This window comes from Tyto alba, unplaced genomic scaffold, assembly GCF_018691265.1.
Source record: "Tyto alba isolate M040663 unplaced genomic scaffold, T.alba_DEE_v4.0 Super-Scaffold_1, whole genome shotgun sequence".
Lineage (NCBI taxonomy): Eukaryota > Metazoa > Chordata > Aves > Strigiformes > Tytonidae > Tyto > Tyto alba.
This window is the reverse complement of record NW_024881261.1, coordinates 30,513,646-30,537,089: the sequence shown is the minus strand read 5'-3', so window position 1 is coordinate 30,537,089 and position 23,444 is coordinate 30,513,646. Positions and strand designations below refer to the sequence as shown.

Genomic DNA, 23,444 nt, shown 5'->3' with positions numbered 1-23,444 from the left:
GAGAGTTTGTCTCAGCTTTATTAAACTCTACTATATCTCATTCTAATTTAATGTCAGATCTAGTTTCAACTACACTTCAGATTTTATACAAGAGAAGTCTACTCACCGTTCACGATGTAATAATGAATACTGTTAGGCTTTCCTCTGTCTCCATCAAGAGCAACAACAGTGAGGACCTCAGAACCCTGGGGAGAAATGAGAAATCACAGTCTGTGTGCTAAGATCAAATAGCAGTGAAATTGCAACTGCGTATTAATAAACTCTAAGTCTTCTGCAGTGAGATGTAGGGGGGAGAGTGGGTACTTCGGCTTGTACTGTATGGGGACCACATCAAGGGCCGTTGACTCCCACCCAGAAAAATATCAGCGCTTGTCTTTGCAGAGCAGGAGCTGAGTGCCGCTCCTCGGACCAACTCTGTGCTGTTCCTACACCAATAGCTTTGGCTGTTCCCAGCCATGTCGCGGCCCATGCACATCATACAAATACCCGCCTCCATACCAAGTGGGGACGCCCCCGCTGCTGCTCACTCCCTGCAGACCCGCTGTGCGGCCTGTCCGTGCCCGCCTGCTGCCAGCGCCACGCCGCTGCTCGCACCCACGGCAGAGCGACCTGCTTCGGTGCGTGGGCCTCAGCTGCCCCAGGAGGGACAGGGCTTGCCGCAGCCTCGGGGCACGCCGTGCGCCTGCGGAGAGACCGGTGCCAGTTTGCCCAGTGCCCAGCTCGCTTGTCCTTTCTCGCAACTCAGCTTTGGGTGAGCGCCCGAGGACGAGCAGGAGCACCCCACTGCTCCCCACGGGCTGCTCTGTGCCCACTGCTGTGGCAGTGCCGATGGCACGGGTGTGAAATGGCTGCAGGTGGGGGGGTGCCTCAGGCCCGGGGTCTGGCTGGCTGCGGGACCAGTTAGAAGCCATGGCCAGGGACACCCGCCTCGAGGCACAGACTTGGATTTGGAGTAACCGATCTGAGACCCGAGGTTTAGTTTGGGTCACTACCACGATGCCCTCTGGTAGATGCTGTGTAGGCTCCCGGCATTGCTGCGCACCCCGTGGCCACACAGTGTGCTGAGACACAGGATGGAGGTCATTTTGGTCCTACCTAATTAAGTACAGACAAGCAGCAAAAGCAAACAGAGATCACAAAGCGACTTGGCTCACCGAACATTTAGGGCATAAAATTATGATGAAAATTATGGCGAATTAACTGTCCTTAATCCTTCACCATCTTTCTTTCTGTGCAAGTAACATGGCCGTGGGCCATACGTACAGAACTTGGGTACTGAAGACCATTTGCTTGTGTGACTACTCTTACAGTTCAGAGGAACGATGGCTGTCAGCATTAAAGTGCTCACCCAACCGGCAATGAGCTGGGCAATTGAGGCCTCTGAACTAAAGTTTTACTGTTTGAGGTTGTAAAAATAAGGAACATTGAAGTATCTGTCAGTTAATCACAAATAGCAATAAGGAACATTTTCATTACAGTCCTTGAGCGAATTTTTCAAACAAGAGCAAGGTTCTGTTAGAGCAACCAGAAATACAGAACTGTATTTATTATCATTTATGCTGGAAGCTGCAATAAAATCTGCCTACTGGGCAAAATGCAGTGCAGTCCCTTTGAAGGTGACAGAGTACTTGTAAATCCTGACAACTCCACCAAGGAGAAAAGAAGCAAATTTACAGAATTAACACCAGAAGTATAAACAACACTAAAATCAGCTAGTGCATCTCTCTCTGTGGAGTTCATTCTAATAGCAAAACCCACACTGGGAAGGACTGATTCATTCTTCCATCGTTATAATATCATAATAGTGTAAGTTATGAGCTCAAGCTGGATGTAATTAACATTTTTATTGACTCCTATTTCCATAGTAAACACTAACTCCTGTGTGCACCTGATAGTTATTTAAAGATCTATACATAACTACGCAGAATATATCAATATACATAATATCATTCATTCCAAACATCTGCAAAGTACACAAGCATTACTTCTCTGCCCTGTTGAAATGTAACAGCCTATGCACTGAACTGTAATATACAGTCATGCAAGGGCTGCAGTGTACATTAGAGTTCTGGACAGAAAGCAAAGACAGGATCTTTCCTGAAATTCAAGTGATGATCAAGTGAACAGCGTGTAATCACACTGTCATAGAGATCAATAGTCTAAAGTTGGGTTATTTCATGAGTAGATACCATTTCTTGGCCTATGTATGAAGAAAATTTTAATTAAATCTTATGTATCAGGGTGAAAGCTGACCATACACAATATCCTACCACTGCTCAGATATAGAGAAAATTCATTAGTTTGCAGCCTCAAGAATACTATGTGGTTGAAAGCACCATGGTGGATATAATAAACTATTTTGCTAAGCTGTATACTCCATTTTAAGCAAATATGCCATTAGGCATTTCTGAGGTGATGGCAAGCCAGGAGCTCAGTGTATTCCTTGGATATTGTGACTGTGATAGATACAAAGTGGTATCTTCAGCAGCAAACATATGCTGACAAATGCAGTGTCCCCACTTGTAAGCGGTCCTCCTAAGTATGTCCCTGCTTGCTTTATAATCTGGTGGGTTTTAGGCCTGGGAGGATTTCCTGACCCATTCTTCCTATCTAGCCACCACTGATAAGAAAGTATCCTGCATTTTGGGGACGTCAGGATTGTTTCTTCCCAGGTGATGTCCATGGGACAGCACAAATTGTCTAGAGCATTTGGTCATACATTCTCCCCACACCTTTCACAACCAGCTGTTGGTACCAGACTGATCATCTAGAAAAGATAAAAGCACTGTGAGACCACACAGCACAGAAACACACAAAAGCTTCTAACATGATGTGTTCAGGTGAGGCAACTGGCAACCTACTTAAGCCTTCAGGTCACTGCAGGTCTCAGCTGTGGAAGAGCTCTCAGTCACTGTCTGGGCTTAGACCAACATAAATGGGCAGAATCCTTTTTGACTTTGATGACAGCAACAAGAAGCCTTACACGGCAAATTTGCAATGGGTATAAATAAGAACAAGTCTGAGATTTGGTCAGCTCATTTCACTTAGGAGTCAAATCAGAGGTCCCAGTTTCCAGTAACGCCTGTGCTAGAAACCACAGGGCTACCTTGACTGAGATGTGAAAGATTGCACTTGTTCTCCTACAGTTAAAAACCAGAACTTACTGGGAGTGTATCCTCATAGACATATCCATAGTAGGGAGTCCCGATGAACATGGGAGGAGTGTCCTGAACATCCTCCACATTGACAGTAACTGTTGTTGTGGCTGAAAACACCTTGTTGTCTCCCCTGAGCTTCCCACCACCATCCTAGAAGAGAAGTCATTATCAGGTCCCTCTGCTGAAACATGTCTGCAAATCATCTTATGGCACTGCATGCACCTCATGAGCCTTCAGAAACACAGTTCCAGGAATCGCTTCTCTCTCTCAGTACACAGATTAATCTCTGCTGTCCTATTCCCTTCTCTTTTTCATTTGTTCTTCTCCCTCTCTTATTAGGAAGAAGGCTTGCAGTGTCTCAGAAGTAATTTCTTATGTTAAAAGTGGCTGTGCCAATATATGCAGTCATACATGACCTTTTATCAACAACACGGGGACAGGGAATTCACTTTTTTTTTGTGGGAAAAAGGAATGCTAGAAACTGATGCAAAAAAGATAGTGACTAAAGTCCACATCTTTTCATCCCACATATAGTCTTGTCATAAACACAAGACAATAAGCAATAGCCAGGTAGTGCATTTCTAGGGGGAAATTAAACAGTGCACATGATCAAAGTCTCCTAGGGACTCTGACATGATAAAGCGAAAGCATGGAGGATCTGTGCAGCCAGGAACTGTTAGATAGCCACAGTGTATAAACAGTCTCTGGGGACTTGACTGCAATCAACTCCGTGCTACTGATACAGCAGAGCCAATTAGAAAGATGACTCGCAATTTCAGAAGCTTTTAACACCCTCAGTCTCAGAGCACCAGCTGGAGGTCAGCAGTTATACTGGTGTATAAGAGTGTGAATTGTTTGGCCTGTCTGCTCTACCAATTCTAAAAATTCAATATGCTCATTTTTTTTCCTCCTTACTGCCCCAAAGGCAGCATTTAAACCAAATTTTTTTACTTCTCCTACAATGAACCCTGGCTAAAGAAACACATAAAAAGATCCATATGTTTTTCATAAAACATGAGAAACTCAAATCCTCCATAAGTAAAATCAAAATCGTCCTCTTTCCACCCATGTGAATATGTCTGTGTGACAGGTCCCCACAGGATCCCGAGAGACTTTACTTCAGAATCCATAAACGTTTAGTGCCTAATGAATCCTCAGCCATGCCACAGGCGCAGCACTGCTGACAATGGCAGCAGCAAGAAGGGATATGCAGCAATACTTGCAGGATTTGAAAAAGCTCCTGCCATAAGTCAGCAAAGCATCCACAGGTATTTTCAGGAAAGAAGTCCGTCACTTGTGCTGCACTGGGTCCAGCTGTGCCAGTGTCTTACTGTGGCTAACAACTGTGACCCGCATCCCGGCCTGCCAGGGGTTTAGGGCCATGCCCCAGGCAGCACGAGGGAGCCCTGAGCACTTGCATTTGCCTGAAGACTGATGTTTCTTGGAGCCCGGAGCTGCATACACCATCCCTTCACTTCAAGGTGACTCTCAAAACACACAGGTGACTTTCTGCAGTAGGGCTCACTGTCCTGGCACTGGGGCCTGAGGGGAATGTGGGAAACCCACGCCCAAATCCCTCCAGATGTTGTTCAGCAGCAGACACTGGTCACCTTTCCTCCCTCACTTTTCCATGTTACCTCCCCGCCCCACCTCCAGATGTTACAGAGGGAGTGACTCTGCTGCTTCAATGTTATGCTCCGTGTTTCTGCAACCCTTTAAGTCACACTTGTATTCGAACTAATCAGTCCTACTCAAATACAGCCCCCCATCTCCTCTAGTTTCAGATAAAAGCTTTATACCTTGGCTACAATGACGACAAAATGTGTTCTTGATTTCTCATAGTCCAGGGTGACCCCTGTTTTGATGCGCAGTACACCACTGTGACGATCTATTGTAAACTTATTAGCATGGATGTTCTAGAAGAAAAGAAGAAACAGTGAGAGATTACAGGTATGGAAATAAGATTGCCATAGGGATTCATCTTTTGTTTCATCTGCTAAGGGAAAAGACCAGAATAATGATACAGTTTGGGTGAATAATGTATTTGATGAATTTCACCTCTGTGTGTTTATGAACAATTCATGAACCGACCAGGAGTCTCTCATTATTCAGAATATATCAGTTACTTGCAATGTAGATTTTTTTAATCTTTTATTATTTCATTGTGAAATCTTAAACTTTGGTTAACAGAGTTCATTGCATGGAAAGAGGTATTGAGGCTTAGCAGAAAAAAGGATGAGGGGAAAAGGAAGATAAAAAAAGTGTTATCCCTTAGAGTTTGAAAGTTCTGCTGGCTTTTAAAAAAGCAGGAAGTTTGCATGCACAGATTATTGTCAAATGAGTGGTGTTTTGGTGATTTGGCAACACAAAAATAAAATCTAAAAGACATCTGATTTCCAAAAAGGCCTAAAAAATATCTCCCTCCATTCTTCTGGACTGGAGTTATCTATAAACACACCTCCATTTTGGTAGCCATACACAATGGCCACTGTTGAATGATCTTAGCCTTTTCAGTAGATGTCATCATCTGCCTACATCAGACTTTCAGAAAGGTTTTTTTCTGTGCAACTTGAGAATTCACAGAGACTGTGACAAAAGACAAGACAACATTTTTTTCTACAAAACCACATATTTAGTATCCTTTTTGCCACACAGATATATCAACTAGACATAGAAGTTTGAAATCATTCTTCCTTGGCTTCACAGTCTATCAGTTTACTGGAAAAAGCCCTGTGCAAAACTGAATACCACACATATTGTATTTTAAGTGGATAATAATTGGTGAAATCAAAACTAAATTTCAACAGGGCACTCAAGGTGTTCTTTCACAGTATGCCCAAGCTCTTAATGGGATTAGTTTTAGTGCTGTGTAAGTATCTTCCAACTTGTTTCCATATTTGTATCCAAAGTAAATACTGCAACAAATTGGAGTACTTTTTTTTGTGTGTGTGTGTATGTGTGACTTTGTGTTTTGGTTTTTTTTTTTTTGTTGTTTTGTTTGTTTTTTTTTTTGTTTTGTTTTTTTTTTTTTTTGTTTGTTTTGTTTTTGTTTTTGTTTTTTTTGTTGGCTGGTTGGTTGTTTTTTTCTGTTGTCTCTTGAATAAGGGGAAGTGCAGCTAATCTGGATGAATTTGCTGGTAAAAGGAAGGAATTTGAAGGCTATAATGCAAAAAGCTACCCATTTGGCATGCAGAAGGTCTGTGATACAGAAATTCAGCTTTAAATAAGGAGCCCTTTCTGTTCTTCACAGGTGGGCAGTAACTGAAAGGCTGGTTTCAAGCAAGCATGGCTTTGTCAGTGAGAAGACTTAGTACCTCATATTTCACACTGTCATCTATGTCTGAATTATGTACCAGCCTGCTACACTGAAGTGCACATTTCGTTTTCCACTGTATTTTTATTTCAAAAGAAAGCTATTTCATGCTTTAGAAATCCCATATACACCCAAGATAACAAGTTAGACTTGCTCTCCCTGTCATCCCAAAGAAAGGCCCTGCCATGAGGATCCAGTCCTGCTGGCAAGCACAGGAGTGACAGTGGCACCTCCAGCTCCTCCTTCTACCTGCTGGACTGCACTTGGCTGCTTGCAATTGGACAATGTCTGTTTTGTCAATGGTTGTTTTCTTGTGCACAGTACAAAATTAGTCTTATAGACACTAGTAGCAGGCTCAACCCTCAAAATATTTTTTTAACCTGATTTCTGAGATCTCAGTAAATGAGAGTTTATTTTTGGAGGTACAGGTAATACCTTACCTGCAAGAAGTAAGTGATACTTCCTCCAGAACCCGTGTCTTTGTCCACTGCCTCAATCTTAAAGATACTGCTGCCAGAGGGAGCGTTCTGTGACCAGAAAGAGTTACCAGAGTCACACAGAAGTGGAAAACCAGGTGAGTTAGCAGAAATGAAAAATGAGCATGCAAGGAGGCAGAAAAAGAGAGTGATGGTAGAAATAGTATAAATACATTGAGGGAAGCAAAGAGCAGAAATAAAAGAGGGAAGATGTTAAAAATGGAGGAAACTAGAAGAGAACAAGAAGGAAGAAACACTGTTTGGAATAAAAATGACAGGAAATCTCAGCTAATACAGAGCACATCCTATTCCTACTGAAGTCAGTTCTAAAACCTCCCAACGACTCATCTTGGAGCTTACCCACACAATAGCATGCCATAAGTACCTACAGACTTATTCCCTAAGTTTGCAGTAAATATTACATATCTACCCAAACCCTAAAACAAAAGAATGCAAGTTAGTCTTGCACATCTTGTTATTTTACTGAAAACATACTAGCTCCTCTTTACAACCTGCTGAAATATACTTCCAGTATGCAAAGGAACTTCACCAACCTCTGGGACTTGGACTATGTAAGGCGTATTGACGAACTCCGGGCTTTCATCATTAGCATCCATTACAAGGATCCTGACTTTTTCAGAAACCTGGAATAAAATATGAAGAATATATTATGACTCAAGTTAACTTTCAACATGTACCTGTTTCATTTGTCTAGTAAGGTGTAGTCAAAGGCAGTGAAAACTTATGTTGTAATAGAATATCTTTGCACTACCAAAACTGAGCACACAAAAGAAAATACAGAAAATCCCGTAATAGAGAAGATTTTGCTTTTTGGAGAACACCCAGATGTCTCCAAACTAAATAAGGGATCTCACAGTACTTTACAGATTGGCGCTAATTTTCCAAAGTCTTTCTTCTGCTTTATGGCATTCAAGATACCATAATGTATTTTATGAGAATATTTAAAAGACTGTAAAAGTTGGCACCTGACAACCAAGAGCATTCATTAATGCCTCATTTGATATCATGATACTATGTTAATAGCATGCACAATTTGGATGTACAAATACATGCTACTAATATGTAACAATTCAACTTGAACAAAATGTGTGTTCTCTTTCTAAAAATACAGAAGCAAACATATTTGACCAACAAAACTTCCCAGCTGCTTGCAAGTGGACATGTGGATGTGATCCCATTATTTCCTATTTACAGAGGTTACCAGGGCAGTTGTGCCTCTAGGATGCTGGCACCTCCCAAAAATTTCTTGTAATAATCTCAATTAATTTGTCTGAGATGGGGAAGAGCTTGAGTTATCCAGTCTTGTAGTACGAGGGTCCCACTTTTATGGCCCCTCTAGTGATGAATCCCAGGTTGTCTTACTAGCAAACTGATATCCTGGCTGTGACAGCATCTGTCCATAAGCTGAAAATGCCAAGGGAATTTGTAGAACTAGGTTCGTGCAATGCCTCAGATGAGTCCTTGTTGTGGTTTAACCCCAGCCAGCAACTAAGCACTGTGCGGCCACTTGCTCACCCCTACCCTCTCCCAGTGGGATAGGGAGGAGAATCAAAAAAAAGTAAAACTTGCAAGTTGAGTATAAGATCAGTTTAATAACTAAAATAAAATAAAAATATACAATAATAACAACAATAATAAAATATATTAATAATAATTGCAATAAAAAAGAATATAGCAAAAAGAGAGAGAAATAAAACCCAAGAAAAGACAAGTGATGCACAACTCAATTGCTCACCACCTGCTGATCAATGCTTGAGCAGTGATCAGTCCCTGGGCAACTCCCCCCAGTATATACTGGGCATGATGTCCTACGGTATGGAATATCCTTTTGGCTATTTCAGGTCAGCTGTCCTGGCCACACTCCCTTCCAGCTTTTTGTGCACCTCCTCACTGGCAGAGCATGGGAAACTGAAAAATCCTTAATTTAGGATAAGCACTGCTTAGCAACAACTAAACATCAGGATGTTATCAACACTGTTCTCACACTGAATCCAAAACACAGCACTGTACCAGCTACTAGGAAGAAAATTAACTCTATTCCAGCCAAAACTGGGACAGTGCTTAATGACTGGATGTGATCAAAGTTTTATACAGCAGCAGACAAGAAAACCCCCACCACCTTAGCCTAAAAAAACCTTAATGTAATGCTAGAGAAACACTGGCGAGGGTAGAGGGACAGTCAACTCTCGGCTGTCCAACATTAGTTCCTATAATGTCACGCATTTCTCCAAAAAGCCTTCAGATCTTTCTTAGATATTAATCCTACTGAGCTGACAGGGAAACTTCAGAGGAAATTGCTGTAATTCTGCAGGCCACTAAGTCAGTCTTTCAGCTCACACTATGTTGTAATTATCCTCAAATAGCTGAGCAAGGAGCTGCAGTGAGACTTGAGTTACTGGGAGTTCAGTGGCTCTTGAAAGAGGAGGTAAGACCCTAATGAGATTATGTTTTCTGATAAAATGAGATAGTCCCTGTAAGGTAATTTAATAGGAGAAGATATGTGGGGACAGACAGTTAGACAAGCTACAGCATAATTAATACTTACTGTACTCAGGCCATCTGAAATACTGACAATAACTTCAATCTCATCTTCCTTCTGTAAACCGAGAAAATTCCACTGTTAGAGAGATGGTGTTTGTCCTGATTGGAAAAGGGACTGCAGATTTAAATGTGTCTCAGCAGGTAGATAAGTGACAGCTAATACCACAAAGCAATAACAGCAGAAGCTAGGAAGACACGTCAGAGGCTCTAGCTGAGGGGTTCCTTGGACTTTCTGTGGCTACTGGCAAGAGATGGTTGGTCTGGGAATCCCTGTTGTCCTGTAAAGGGCTAGTGAAAATCAGTCAACTTCTTCAATAAACACTCCCTAAAAAGGCATGATCTGTTCAAAATTCTTCTCAGTATACAGTATTTTGAAGGGTTTACTAAGTATTGTGTACCTTCCCCTGCAAAGGAGACATGAACTGTTCAATCCCGTGTTCCCAGAATAAGGCTGCCTTTAGGCCACTGTTGCTGGGATCATCTTTACTCCCGTGGTTACTTGGGTTAAAGGGCTGTGATGTAACTAGAGAAGTGTCCTAAACACATCTTACACAAATCTCTACTTTCTCCTAACAACAAGAGAGTCCCTTGTCTGAGGATCAGAGGACTGTAACTGCCTCTAAGGTATTGATGGGGTCCAGGTGGGGGAAGATGGGAATAAAGAGTAAACTTCTCTTTTGGCAAAAGCTGGACAGACAGCTGCTGAAAAATTTGATAGCAGTGTCAGTGGCACAAGTCAACTGGAAAACAACTTGAAGGGTGAAGTACAGTGTCTCAAAATTGCAAAGTATATTTCCTGTTTCAAAGGCAAATAAATCGGCATTGTCCCTCAAAGCCACTGGTCAAATTAAATTGAAGGAAATAACATGAACACATGGAGTGGTGCTTTTCACTGTACCTCTCTGTCCAGCTCCTCAATCAGGGTAACATTGCCAAGGTTCTTGTCAACAGAAAAGTAGCGTCTTGATCCAGCTTCATAGGCCAGGCCGTACGTCACGGGATCTCCTTCTGGATCAGTTCCATTCAGAGTGTACACATGGGTACCTGAAAAATTGGCATTCAACAGCATTTCCCCGTGGTTACTTCAATCAGTGAGTATTTCACATGTCTGTTCCTTAGGAACCTATCTACCCTGTGGCAGGCAAAGCTTTTGTAAATCAAACCCACTTACTGGGAAATATGGGTAAGTAGACAGTCCAACAGTCCTGATTGCCACATTTTAGTCTATTGGTTAAACTGAGTTTATCAGTGCTGGTTTCTCTCACTTCGGGCCCATTCATGTGGAACCATACCTAGACCAATACTGTTCACATCACAGTGTTTACATAGATGACAAGCTCTTGGCTAACTCTCAGCCCAGGTCAGTCAGAATCAATGCCTTTGTATGACTGGGTGACAACCTCAGCAGTACCAAAAGGCCCTCACACAGCTATGCTCTATGGGAACAATGAAACTGCAAACGAGCAGGCAGAGGATCCAGCAACTGAAGGCAGTGCTCCCACAGGACTGGACCCAGGCTCTGAAGCTCAGGAGATGCAAGGACATTTGCAGACTTTTCTACTTTCAGAACTAATAGATGTAAAAGTCTTCTTTCTTACTTCACTCCCCCTTATTAGCTCCCTCTCATTAAATTCTCTACTTGACACACACACTCATGCTCATACCAATGAATAAATTCTCCAAATTCGTCAATGTATTTCTTTCACAAGCTGGGGAAAGAGAGTTTGTTATTTATATTTTTAAACATTCAAGAAGTTGATGTCAGTTTTTCCAGTAAACTGACTTTGTTTATCAGAAGCGATACTTCCTGGGGGAGTTATAACACCCACGTTTTCAAAACACGGTGAGGGTTTATTAGTATTATTTTTTAAAACCTACATGTCTGTCATTCTACTGTACATTAATATCTTCATCCAAATAACTTCAAGCACTTTACAAATATCAGTAAGCTGAGCCTGAAATATAAAACACTGCTGTTGTTGTTTCCTTCCAATACACTGTGCCTTGGGTAAGTTACCTGAGATATTCAAGTTGCAGAGGTTTAGAACAGTAACTTTGCTTTACATCTAACAAAGTTCTCTGCACTGGAAATACTGTAGCCAAGTGACTCACTGGTTAGTAGTGAGTTTTGCTTGTGCATGAGACACAGAGATATGATGGAAAGATCCCTGCTAAGAAAGCTAGCATAAAGTTAAGGAAGAACACTGTTAAAGGGAACCCAGAAGACTGCAGTTTTAAACTACTCTGGCCCCAACTTTGAGACATTTTTAATTATGTACTCAAAAGTCATAATCTTTTTCTCATATCCACTCTGCAGTGGCGTTTTTCACTGACCAGATCCATATGCTTCTGTTTAACTCTAGAGATTTGGTTGAGGTCCTGCCCATGGCGCTGACAGGTCAGCTTCTTGGATGTTTCCTCAGATCTGCAATGCAACCTTTCAATCCCCATTTGCTTATTACCTGGCAGGCAAAATGTGAAGTAAACAGATTAGTGGGCTTAATGGACATGCACTGTCCAGGCATCAGTGGTGATATTTAGAAAACATGTCTGTCTTCTTTGCATAGCAAGAGATTATGCCAAGCCATGTGGGATCTGCGCTCATTTATGAGTAAACTCTCTTATGATAATTACCGGGGCAATATTTGGGCAACTTAGTACAGAAAAATGTTCACAGTGCAAAACCTAATGGATCCACAGGAGCACAAACAACAGACTGTGTTATGAGCTGGCTCAGCCAGCCAACAAATAGTCAAGATTTAAAAAACAGGTTCACAAAACTACAAATCACTTCCACATTTTTCTTGGACTTTTCCCACAAAACAGAATAGAAAATAATGACACATCTGTAACTGAGATGCCCCAAAATTATTAGAGAAAGGCCATGAGCAGTATGATGAAACACCTACCTGATTGTAACAACTGAACTGTGAAAGTACAAAGGAATGCAAGGAGAGGAGTAAACTGGGGCTGATATAAAATAGTGTCCTGAAAGGCCACCGGCCTCCCCATGTAGCTGTCTATATGAGAGACAGAAATTTCAAGACTGTTGAAAGTTCTGCAGTATCAGCGCTGGCTGCACCTATTCTTGTTTTTCAAAAGCTTTGTCTTAGTATCACAGCTAGGGCCAGATAGAAAATTCAGGTGTCAGCTGTCAGCACTTCACTGACATCATTATCAATACAGTGCTTTTCTTCAGCCTTTTTTGGTCATTAGAAGTTTTTACTTCTTTAATTGCTTTTCTGCCCTTCCTCTTCACTTTTCTCATCCCTTCCACTTAATACACCACTGGCTGCCCTGCCTGTTTTTAGCTCATGCAGATGTTTGCAGCAGCTACTGCAGCGCTCCCTGTGCAGTGAAGAAACAGGATGGACACCCCAGTCTATGTCTGGGGTCTCTCGGAGCCTGTGGGCAACAACCAGGCACAAGGTCTAATGCTGTAACTGAGGCTGCCCTGAACTACCAACATTGGTACTACACAAACTGCAAACCACTCCTCAGGGACTGCAGGGGATGTGCTAGAGAAGAACAGACTGTGAAAGTTCAGATGAATATATTTGAACCTGGACTTGTTCTTCCAATTTCACAATTTTCTCTTCTATATTTTCTAGGAATTTTCTTATAATGAAAACAGGAATTTTCTTACTGCTAAATGTGAGAAGAAACATTGATATTGGTACAGACTGAAATTACTGAGATTTCTGAGCAAGTAATAAGGGACATACGTGATCTTTACACTGGAACGTTTGCTTCCTAGTTAATCTTAGAATAGTTTGGGTCAGAAGGGACCTTGAAGACAGTCTAGTTCCAACCCCCCTGCCATGGGCAGGGACCCCTTCCCCCAGCCCAGGGTGCTCCCAGCCCCGTCCAACCTGGCCTTGAACCCTTCCAGGGAGGGGGCAGCCACAGCTGCTCTGGGCACCCTGGGCCGGCGCCTCACCACCCTCCCTGGGAAGAATTTCCTCCTTCTATCTAATCTAAATGCACCATCTTTCAGTTTAAACTGTTACTCCTCATCCTATCCCCACACCCCCTGATAAAAAGTCCCTCCCCACCTCTCCTGTCCCCCCTTTAAGCCCTGGGAGGCCACTCGAAGGTCTCCCCGGAGCCTTCTCTTCTCCAGGCTGAACCCCCCAACTCTCTCAGCCCGGCCTCCCAGGGGAGCTGCTCCAGCCCCCCCAGCATCTTCGTGGCCTCCTCTGGCCCCGCTCGAGCAGCTCCGTGTCCTTCTGCTGTTGGGGGCCCCCGAGCTGGCCCCAGCACTGCAGGGGGGTCTCCCCAGAGCGGAGCAGAGGGGGAGAATCCCCTCCCTGGCCCTGCTGCCCCCCCTGCTCTGGCTGCAGCCCAGGGCACGGGTGGGTTGTGGGCTGTGAGTTCACATTGCTGGGTCATGTTGAGCTAAAGCTGACACTTCTTTGTTTTTCATAATACAGGACACTTGTATGCCTTTTAAATTGGATTGTGGATCAAAATTTCTTTTCCAGCTCATCATAATTCCTAATTTTGCCTGAATTGTAATTTCACAGCACAATACTCTCCACATCGTTAACACCTTGGGAACACTTCTGAACACCATGTTAATGCCAATTAAAAATCTCCTCTCCGTGTGCTGCCTCCACTTGCTGAAAAGAAAATAAATGAAAAAAACAGCTAAAATCTTATCAGTGAGTACCAAGTAAACAGCCTCTCCCTGTCAGAAAGATAAGGGAATAGAAGATTCTTTACCCGAGGATATTGCAGATACTGCGTAAGGGCCCTAGTCAGAAGAGCTGGGTGCTCCGAGTACCCAGGGGATAGTGAAGCAGGCTGGGATGGGGAAGGCCTGTGGAGCTGCACGCTTATCCCTGCTACGGCTGCTTCCCAGGAGCCACACCAGGCTTTCACTCCATTTGCTTTTCCCATCTTGAAAATCATTTGCTCTTTGTTCCTGCTACTCAGTCTGAATGGCTGTCCCATGATGCCTTTGCTCCATTTTACTTCATTTCTGACTTAAATTTATTCATGGCCAGCCTCTGTCCATGTGCTCTGGGGCTGGTTTTGCCCTCTCACTGAAGACACGCTCTCCCTCTCTGCTGTGTGGCACTCAGCAATCAAATCCCCTCCCTGCCAAGCTAAACAAGCCAAACACATTTTGGACTCATGCTCAATCCCCTCTTGTCCTTTGCCACCACAGCTGACATCTGTTAACAAGATGCTGAGAGGGACATCCATGGCTGTGCTCCCAGGACAGGACACCTCTGTTCCCAATGTCACAGCAAATACCATCTCTTCTGGGGTTATGTGCCTGCTCTCCTCCTTTCCCAGCCAAAGGCCGATTTCTCCACCAGGAAAGGTGGTGGACAGTTAACACACAGCCTACAGGTGGCTGTTCTACACTGCAAGCACAGGAGAGCTCAGGTTCCTGGAGAACATGTACCATACACCAAGACTACTTCAAAAGTAGCTCCTTCCCATTCCCTACCAGCTACCTTTCCTTCCTGAGCACGCCTGGGAGACTCCTGCTCCCTCCCTGCACCCCGGCACACTGCGCTGCCAGGCAAAGTGGAGACATGGCCAGGATCAGCAGCCCAAAAGCCACGGGTGCTGCAGCAGCAGCTGAAACAGGCCCTGCAGCTGCAAGCCCCTGTGGCAGAGGGAGGGGGGGTTCATCGGGGAGCGCTCAGCATGGAGCCCAAAACACTACCACATGGACAACAGCAATGTGTCCCTGCAGCACCCACCGCAGCCAACTCCAAGTAGAAGCCATCTGAGGGAAATTTTATGATGTATCTGCAGTTTCTGTTAGAAGCATAAAAACAAAAGTGAAGGCTGTAACATCTGTGAGTCCTAAGTGCCTCTCTGTGCAGCGCTCTGCTTTGCACAGCGCTAGCTCTGCTGCAGTGATGCAGAAGGCAGGCTGTTTATAACGGTTTTGTTCTGGTAGCTCCCAGCTTTCCTAGGGGAAAGATTTTAGTTTCTGCAAAAAGCTGAATATTTTTGCACTTTCAAACAGTTTAGCATTTCTGGAGTCATCTGAATGTGAGGTCTCGGTGGGTCTCTAGATTCCAAGACACAACTTGGGCTAAATTGTCCATTTCTATGTCTTTTCTAGTCAGAAAGGAATTATAATTTAAAAGTAAAGTACATTCTTTCACTCAGGTATTTTTTGTGACAAGGAGGTTCAGCTACTATGTCTGTGCTGGATGAAATACAGAAACACATACAGAGAGATGTCAGAATGCCAGTGTAGGATGGCTGAGAACCAAAGGATGGACCAGCAAACACATTAGCAGGGAGTCTCACCAGTTTGGGGAGCAGCAGGGTGACAGAAACAGAGGAGGAATGATGAATACGAGAGAGGACAAGAGGGCTTTCCACAGCCAGCTGTGAACGATGGGAAGAAATGAGACCAGGAGCATGCAGGAACAACAGGGGAAGCTGGAAGGATCGAGGAACCTGAAGTGATCGGTTTGTCAGTGGTAGGGAGCTGGCAGCTGTAGTTTTGATCAAAGAAGAACTGCCACTGCAAACTGGCTTTTAATGGGGGGGGCATGCATACTTGGGGGCATGGGGAAAAACAGAAAGGAAAAGTGCAAGGATGACAGGTATGAAAAGGTCTCCAGAGCACCGATGATGCTTGGTCTTTGAGAAAATAATGAATTTAGGCCTTCTGAGTATGCTTCAATCCCTTGCTCTGCAGCTGTTCTCAGTCCCACTCTGTCCCCACTATGAGGGCTTACAGGGATTAAAGAGGTAAGATGAAACAAACAACCTGAAATAGCATCCCTCACATGCCTTAAGACCTTGATTAGGAGCGCATATACATTTTGTATTTACACATTCAACTCTTTGCAAAGACCTGATCATCCATGTGCGCTGTCAGACAGCCACACAAACTGCAATGGCTATTTCAGTTCATAACTTTTCCCATTCTTCTTAAATCTGGCACTGGAAGGGGCTGCTGTTCTGGCCCTTCTTACCTCGAGGGGTCTCATGCTTTGCAGCAGTAAGTGGGATCTGGGAATCTGCAGACATTTTCAAGTTTTCACACAGGAACAGTATTTGCTGATTCTATGATAACTTATGTCACAATGTATGCAACCTGGTAGATCACTATATGTAAGCAAGCACAACTGCACAAGGGAAAAGAAGGTCAAGTTAAGGATATGAGCATGATAATGTGATTTTCTTGAATTTAATGCATTCATGCAGCTGCAGCACTGCAATTGCTCTTTCTACAGTCACACAGAGAATCCATTGTCTCTTCTCAGTGCTCCAAAATGTTGCATGTCCCTTGCCTACAGATGCCTGGGAATATAATACACACCACTGCCAACTCCTTGTAATCTCAGTAGGGCCAAAGACTGTAAAATTCCTGGAGGCTTATTAAAGCTGCTGTTAATGGCATCGCTCAGATCAGACACTGGCCACTGCCAAGAAAAGCATCCTGCCTATGACTCCAAATTTTATGTAAGCACAGGGAAGACCTATAATGGCAACCTGCCCATTTTTGCAGCGTCTAAGCCTGAGTGAAGCCATCTAGAATCAGACAGACGGAAGTTTTAATTCCCCTATTTTGTCACTGATCATCCTGCTCAAACTGAGAGATGACTGCTGGAGTGTGGATGCTCAGGACTGCACACTGACATGGAAGACCAGATTCCTTCTTCTGGAAGAGATTGGGGCAGAGGCATGAAGAGTAATAGCCTTCTCTGTAGTGCGAGACCCCTCACTGGGGCGACAGAAGAGGGTCAGCCTGGCAGCCATTTAGCACGGGCAGTGTGTGAGCCCTCACTGAGCTCTGGCACAAAGCTCTGACTGTGGTCTCATGCAAGCACTGGTCCTCTTACTGTCTGCAAAACTGAACACATCCCTGGCACCAAAGCACCAAAGTGCCAGTTTCATTTGTGCCCTCCCTTCTGGGAGCCTCCTTGCCAAATCACCCCCGAGGAGTGGCTGGTGGGTAGCAGCAGCGGTTCCCACTGAGCAGCCACATCCCAAGGGAATTTCCCAAAGTGCTTTCAGAAGAGAAAACCCTGCAGTACTTGCAGATTTTTGTCCAGGTGTTCTGGGAATTAGCCCAAAGAAGCACTGGCAGCTGCGTGGCAAAGCTACCAACTTTGGACTTCTCAAAAGCAAGCTCTTCTCTCCCTTTCCTCAACACCTCCTAAACTTTCACCTGAGAGAAATATTTTGTGGCACCTTTGAAGCTTTAAGCCAGAAGCTGATTTTCCCTTGTCTTTTAAAGCACATTCATGTAGCAAATTAGAAGTACGAGCCAACCAATGTAAACATATGTAAATAGATTCTGGATGAAGCCAGCAGGCATGAGGCACAGCAGCACTGAAGACAGAACTGCTTGAACATTATCACTGCTGCAACCAAAGCATAAACTCTCCAGGGATCTCTGCATACCTAGTCTGGTTGTTAATGTTACAAAAGCACATGCAAAAGCCCATCACATATTTCTCACTAATCTTGCTCAGGCTAGTTACACAAATGCTAACACAGGCTCTGATCCCTTACACTGCTGTTCTGCTGTCGAGGCATGCATGCTCTCCTTTTTTGCCTGCCTGCAGTCCCAGATCAGATGCTTTGGGCCCCAGTGCTGGAAAATTACTGCTGTACTTTGCTGCTGCAGGGAGTGCTGTCATCTGAGAGACCGTTTGGCACTGCTGTCCTGACAGGAAGGACGTTTTTGACAGTGTTGCGGCTCTGTGCCATCTTTAGCTCCCCATCCCCACTCAGGTGGCTGGAGGTTCCCAGAGGTGGAAGGGAGAGGCTGATGCTCTGCAAATGTCTGTGAGCTGGCACCACACCAGGGGATGGGAGTCTGATGGCAAGCCAGTGAGTTGTACTGCCTGCAGTTTGAGCGGGGGGTAGTTGGCAAACACCACCCCAAACAAACTGAGTTGGGGTCTCATTTTGTGGCTATCTGAAATTACAGGCCTTATCTACGTGATTAGACAAGTGATTCCACTCTCTAATCTTACTCCAGCAATCAGCAGAGCTGTCCAGATCACCCAGGCTGAGCAAGTGTGGTTTCCATGTGAATCCGGGCAGAAGTACAACAAAAATCGCAGCTCCTTGGTCTGCCTCTGGCTTCTGCAAGTGCCAGTACATTACTGTTGGCCTTCAGCTGAGGTTTCCACTTAAGCTTGACTGAGCTTATAGCAAATCCCTGCTGCATCATAAGCAAGCTCTTTTTAAGTTTATCGGCTAAATGCGTCACTTCTATGCTACGTGCTGCCTTCTCCCCCTCCTCTTCTCTGGTTGAGCAGGCAAAGGGGAAGTCGCTGCTTCCCAATCACCCTCTCCCCACCCCCATAACATGCCTGGTGTGGATCTTGGCTGGCATTAACATCATTGGGCCAGAAATTGAGACTTCAGGCAAACCCCAGGCAGCTGCTTCCCAAAGCAGTGAGTGGTCCTGGTCGTGTTTAGGAAGGCAAAGACAGCAGCGTTGGTCTTCCAGAGGAGGCTGTGCCCTCTGGATCCCTTCCTCTTCCTCACCTCCCCCAGCTGCCCAAGTCCTGGGAGGGGAGGGGTTTGGGTGCACCTCTCCATGTAGCCATCTCTCTCCTCCATGCATGAGGCAGCTAATAAATGGGTGCTCTGGTACTCAGTTTGTCATAGTTAAATACTTTTCTGATTTAGCCTGTAAAAGCTACAGACAAGCAAGTGCAAATCCTAAACAAAATCTCAGTGCAACATTTGAAAAAAAGGTGGTGTTCTTCACTGTAATATATTTTACATAAAATTTTTAAAATGTTAGGAAATTATTCTTCCCCCATGGAAAACACTGATTATAAATCACCTTTTTGTTCTTATTTAATTTTTCTTCATGCAACTACAGTTAAAAGAAGCATAAATACATCTGCCTCAAAATGCTGAAAGCTGAAAAATGTACCAATTTTTGAATTTTCAGTAAAACAAAACCAAACCTTTTTAAAAATCATCAGTTATTTAGACAAAGCAATTTTGACTCCAAGTAGAAACATTCTCTACCATTCGTACCATAAACATGAAAAATGTGATAACTGTTTAAAGAAAATCACGCCTCTGTTACTTTTCAATGTACAGCTTGCTTTTACCAAGGCTGATAAATTTACCAGCAGTTAAGGCTTGCTTTTCATAAGCATTTACAGAACTGGTAAGAAGTCCCTCAGCACCATGAATTTATTTCTGACCCCAAAGGTCTGTGCTCTGATGCTGTGAATATATTGGTAGACCAAGAAAAGGGGAGCTGAAATTCATGTTTTAAATTACAGTTACAATTCAAACATGTCATTTTAAATGGAGGCTAATTAAAAGTTTGAGAGAAAAACATGTAAGACCACAGTGTATAACAAGAACCTAAAAAAAAAAAAATGTTGCTAATCAAAAGAGCAAGCAGCTCCAGCTTCACAATTTAAACATACTAATTTTAATACTGACCAACAGGTGTATCCTCTGAAAGGCTGAGAAGTGCCATGTTCCCATTTGTGCTTCTGGCTCCATTATCGAAGAAATAGGGGGCATAATTTGCCTGAACTGCAATTAAAACAAAACAGAAGCCGAAGAAGAGCATTTTGTAGGTGGCAGTTATTTGGCTTTGTTACCTGACTCTCAGTGAACATGAGCTGTTTTAGGAGTACTATGAGTGCATAACATACCCAGTTGCTGCAATGGACCTTCAGAACTATATCTGTACAGATATTCTTAATAAAATTACTTCTACATGCCACTGTGCTAGTATTCACACAGCAGCAAATAGAGAAAGAATACATGGAAAAAAACCCACAAAATCAACAGAAACAAAACAAGTAGCAGGTTCTCTCTAAAAAAATCCCAATCAGTTCCAGACAGCTTCATTGCAAAATTAACCTTTTCAGCTTTCAATGACTGTACCTCTCCCCTACTCTACACATGCAAGTATGAAAATTTCCCAGTGTCTCAGTACCTTACCCAGTATTTTAAGCACATTCTGTCTTAAAATTATGCCTACTGCACGAGCAATTAGCCATAATTAAATAGTTACTTACTTGCTGCCAGACAACAGCAAAGTTAAAAAAAAAAAAAAACAAAACAAAACAAAAACAAGAAACAACAAATTAGTTGTCATTCTACTAACCGACTGTTAGAGATCCAAAATAGCCCATTCGAAACAAAACTCCAAATACATAAACACAGAGGGTAACACTTGCACAGGGAGCAGTTGCCAAGGAAAATATTTCAGGACAACATTACCACATCAGTAAGGATTACTACGGGATTTAAGGTTATGCTTCTATCTCCCTGTATTCTCACATAACAAAGTGATTATTGTACTCACCCAGGCAAATGTGCATCAAACTGAGAAATAAGAAGGGGGTGAAATGCCTTACATGCTTCATCCCACTGAAGAAAGGGCCCATTTCTTTTCTGTTTCAAGGGTTTAGTGGTTTTTTTCTCCCTGAAAGGTCCAGGAATGTGTCCTTCAGACTGATGTACTGCAGAAATGTGCAAGAGGCAGTAACAGATGCTAAGATGCTAAGCGGATGACACGTCTTAATTTCTGAGGAATTTAAAGAAGCTCCTTCCTACCACCTAATTAGACCAATTACTTTGCAGGGAGCTGTGGGACTCATTTATGAGACAAGATTTGGAGGAATCAGTGCAACTCTCATAGGTTCTGTTGTTAGTACTGTATTTGTGCTGTCCAAAGACACAAATCAGAGAGAAGGTAAAGTAAAAAGTTTTCTTTCTGAACTCTTTTTAATTCTCTAAGCCAGTCCTCTAGTTTTGAGAGTTAAAAGAGGCTTCTCTTTATTTTAGTTTTGGTAATCTTGAGAAACTACAGAGGAAGAAAATCTAACTTTCACACCAAACAGTAAAAGTGATTGTTACTGTTTTAAAGGAAACAATCACCTTTATGATAGCAAAAGATATACAAAATTGCATTTTAAAAATGAGAAGTCAAGATGTTCTTTTAATGAGCTGGCCTTATCATTTAATTTTTAAACTGCATGAATTTCTGAAAGCATGTTTTACATTCAACAAGTAACTTTTAACCAACATATTAAAAACTGTGTTTAACTATCAACAGGTGGAAAAAGTTAACAAAGCAGTTCATTGCTTGCTTTGGTCTTCTGAACATAAAAGGTGCTTGCACTAAGTTAAAATACGTATCATCCAATAAATTACAGAGTTAAAAAAACAGCCACTCTGGGAAATTGTTCACAGGCAAACCTTCTGGCTGCTTGAAAGGAACTTCATCAATGGTAATACTCAGCTTCCAAACAAGGAGTTGTTTACATAGTGGCTTAGCTGTTTAAACTTGACCTGAGGCAAACCACTTGCCCTTTAAGGAAGTGTTGATGGAGTTTCCTGTTTTTTAACTAACAGCCTGCCGGAAAGAAACCTCTAAGAAGCTAATCAGTCAAAGAGTTCTCCACTGCCTCCAGTGCCAGGTGGGCAGCGCCCCTGGGCTAGCTTTCATCACACACACAGAGCAGGGACGGCTGGGCAGTCTCTGTGTGTTTTTCCCACAGAGGGAGCTGTCAGTTAGATCCTGCTGCGTATTTATAGCATACCTTACCGATCAGTTGCTGAAACTGCAGGGTGGAGTTTGGGACGATGGATGGAGGAGGCCTGGATGCAGCGCTGTGATGCTCCCGTGCTGTGGACAGGACACATCTGCGCCTTCAGATTCCCGTGGATCCACAGTGCTGCTGGGGGGACACCTCTGCCTGCAGAACAAATCAACTGTAAGGCTCCCAGAAGAGTAGAAGTGAAACTCTCGTGCACAATATTAACAAAACTCACCATCCATCATGGAACTTGCCAGAGAATGGTAGGGAGAGAAAAAGCCTAAAAAGTCTCCAAAATGGATCAGAAAAATTAATGAACATTAGGTTCATTGGTGACTAGTAAGTGTGATGATACAGATGTGAACCCTGGCTCAGTAAGGCACTAAATTTCCACCTGCCAGAGGCTTGAAAGTTAAACCAGACACAGACTCTTTGTCATCCTGATCTTTTTGCAACCATCTTGTACAAGACCAGACCTTTGGTGTGACTCTGCAAGACTGTTCTCGCAGAGCAGTGTTTGCAAAGGCTCCATGTTGAACCAAAGTGTGACTTCAGCAGTGGCCTATATAGCTCAGGGAAACTTGCAGCAGGCAATCGAGAAAAACATATGTATTTTTAGTGCATTTAAATTCACAATATAGGGATCCAAAGCTGAAAATTGTATGGGAGAAGGTACACATACAGAAGACAGGTATAGATGTAATCCCTGCTCCAGATTTAACCCTACCACCACTGTCAACAGTAATATTAAACCACTGATAAAATCACAGTGATGCACCTGCACGGTGCCCAAAAGGAAACATAAATAGCACCTAAATGTCCTCACCTGACTCCTCAATCTGGAAGTAACAACACACTTTTTTCTTGCACAGAATTTTCCTAGAAAAAAGTGATGGAAAGCTCTTGTCAAAGTTAATAGCTGTCTGTTCCCCTGGTTGCATCCCCTGGGGATCTAAATCTCTAGGGCCTGAATCTCCAAGGAAGCAAAATGTGTCACTCCTCCTGAATTTCAATGAGTTTGAGCTCTTAATCCCCTTAGAGTTTGAAAACCTAGCTAATATGCATCTATGCACACTCAGATACATACTTAACACAGCAACACTCTAACAGTATTATTTTCTGTCAGAAAATATGCTTTGATCAAAGCTAATACAGCTCATGGAGCCAGGCTGATTTTGATTAATTTTCTCCTTGGGAAGAAAAGGGGCAGGAGGGGGTTTCAGGAGTGCAATATGCTCTGTCCCAGCATTTTCAGGAATGGAAGGATCCCTCTCAATGTCTAGAAGAAATTTTCTATTTCATAGATTTTTAGCATATCAAGTAGCAAGAAACATACAAGAAGAATGAAATACACCCATCTGATCTGAACAATTTAGTTTCCCAGGGTATTCTGTTTGTTTAGTAC

General features: G+C 43.2%; 1 protein-coding gene across 4 annotated transcripts in view; it reads right to left on the bottom strand.

Annotated features, from left to right (window-relative positions):
- The window catches only part of CDHR1 (cadherin related family member 1), a 50,304-nt gene extending 29,326 nt beyond the window's left edge, over positions 1–20,978 (bottom strand). For 2 of the 4 annotated variants that reach the window (XM_032994137.2, XM_032994139.2), the window contains exons 1-10: positions 20,803–20,978; positions 20,513–20,515; positions 19,926–20,021; positions 10,408–10,553; positions 9,514–9,564; positions 7,502–7,591; positions 6,912–6,998; positions 4,958–5,074; positions 3,165–3,308; positions 107–185 (exon numbers count right to left, since the gene is read on the bottom strand). In XM_032994137.2, the coding sequence (XP_032850028.2) occupies positions 107–185; positions 3,165–3,308; positions 4,958–5,074; positions 6,912–6,998; positions 7,502–7,591; positions 9,514–9,564; positions 10,408–10,553; positions 19,926–20,021; positions 20,513–20,515; positions 20,803–20,884 (895 nt within the window). In that variant the 5' untranslated portion in view covers positions 20,885–20,978. The other 2 variants (XM_009970500.3, XM_032994138.2) reach the window with 2 other exon arrangements.
- Between the last annotated feature and the right edge of the window lie 2,466 nt (positions 20,979–23,444).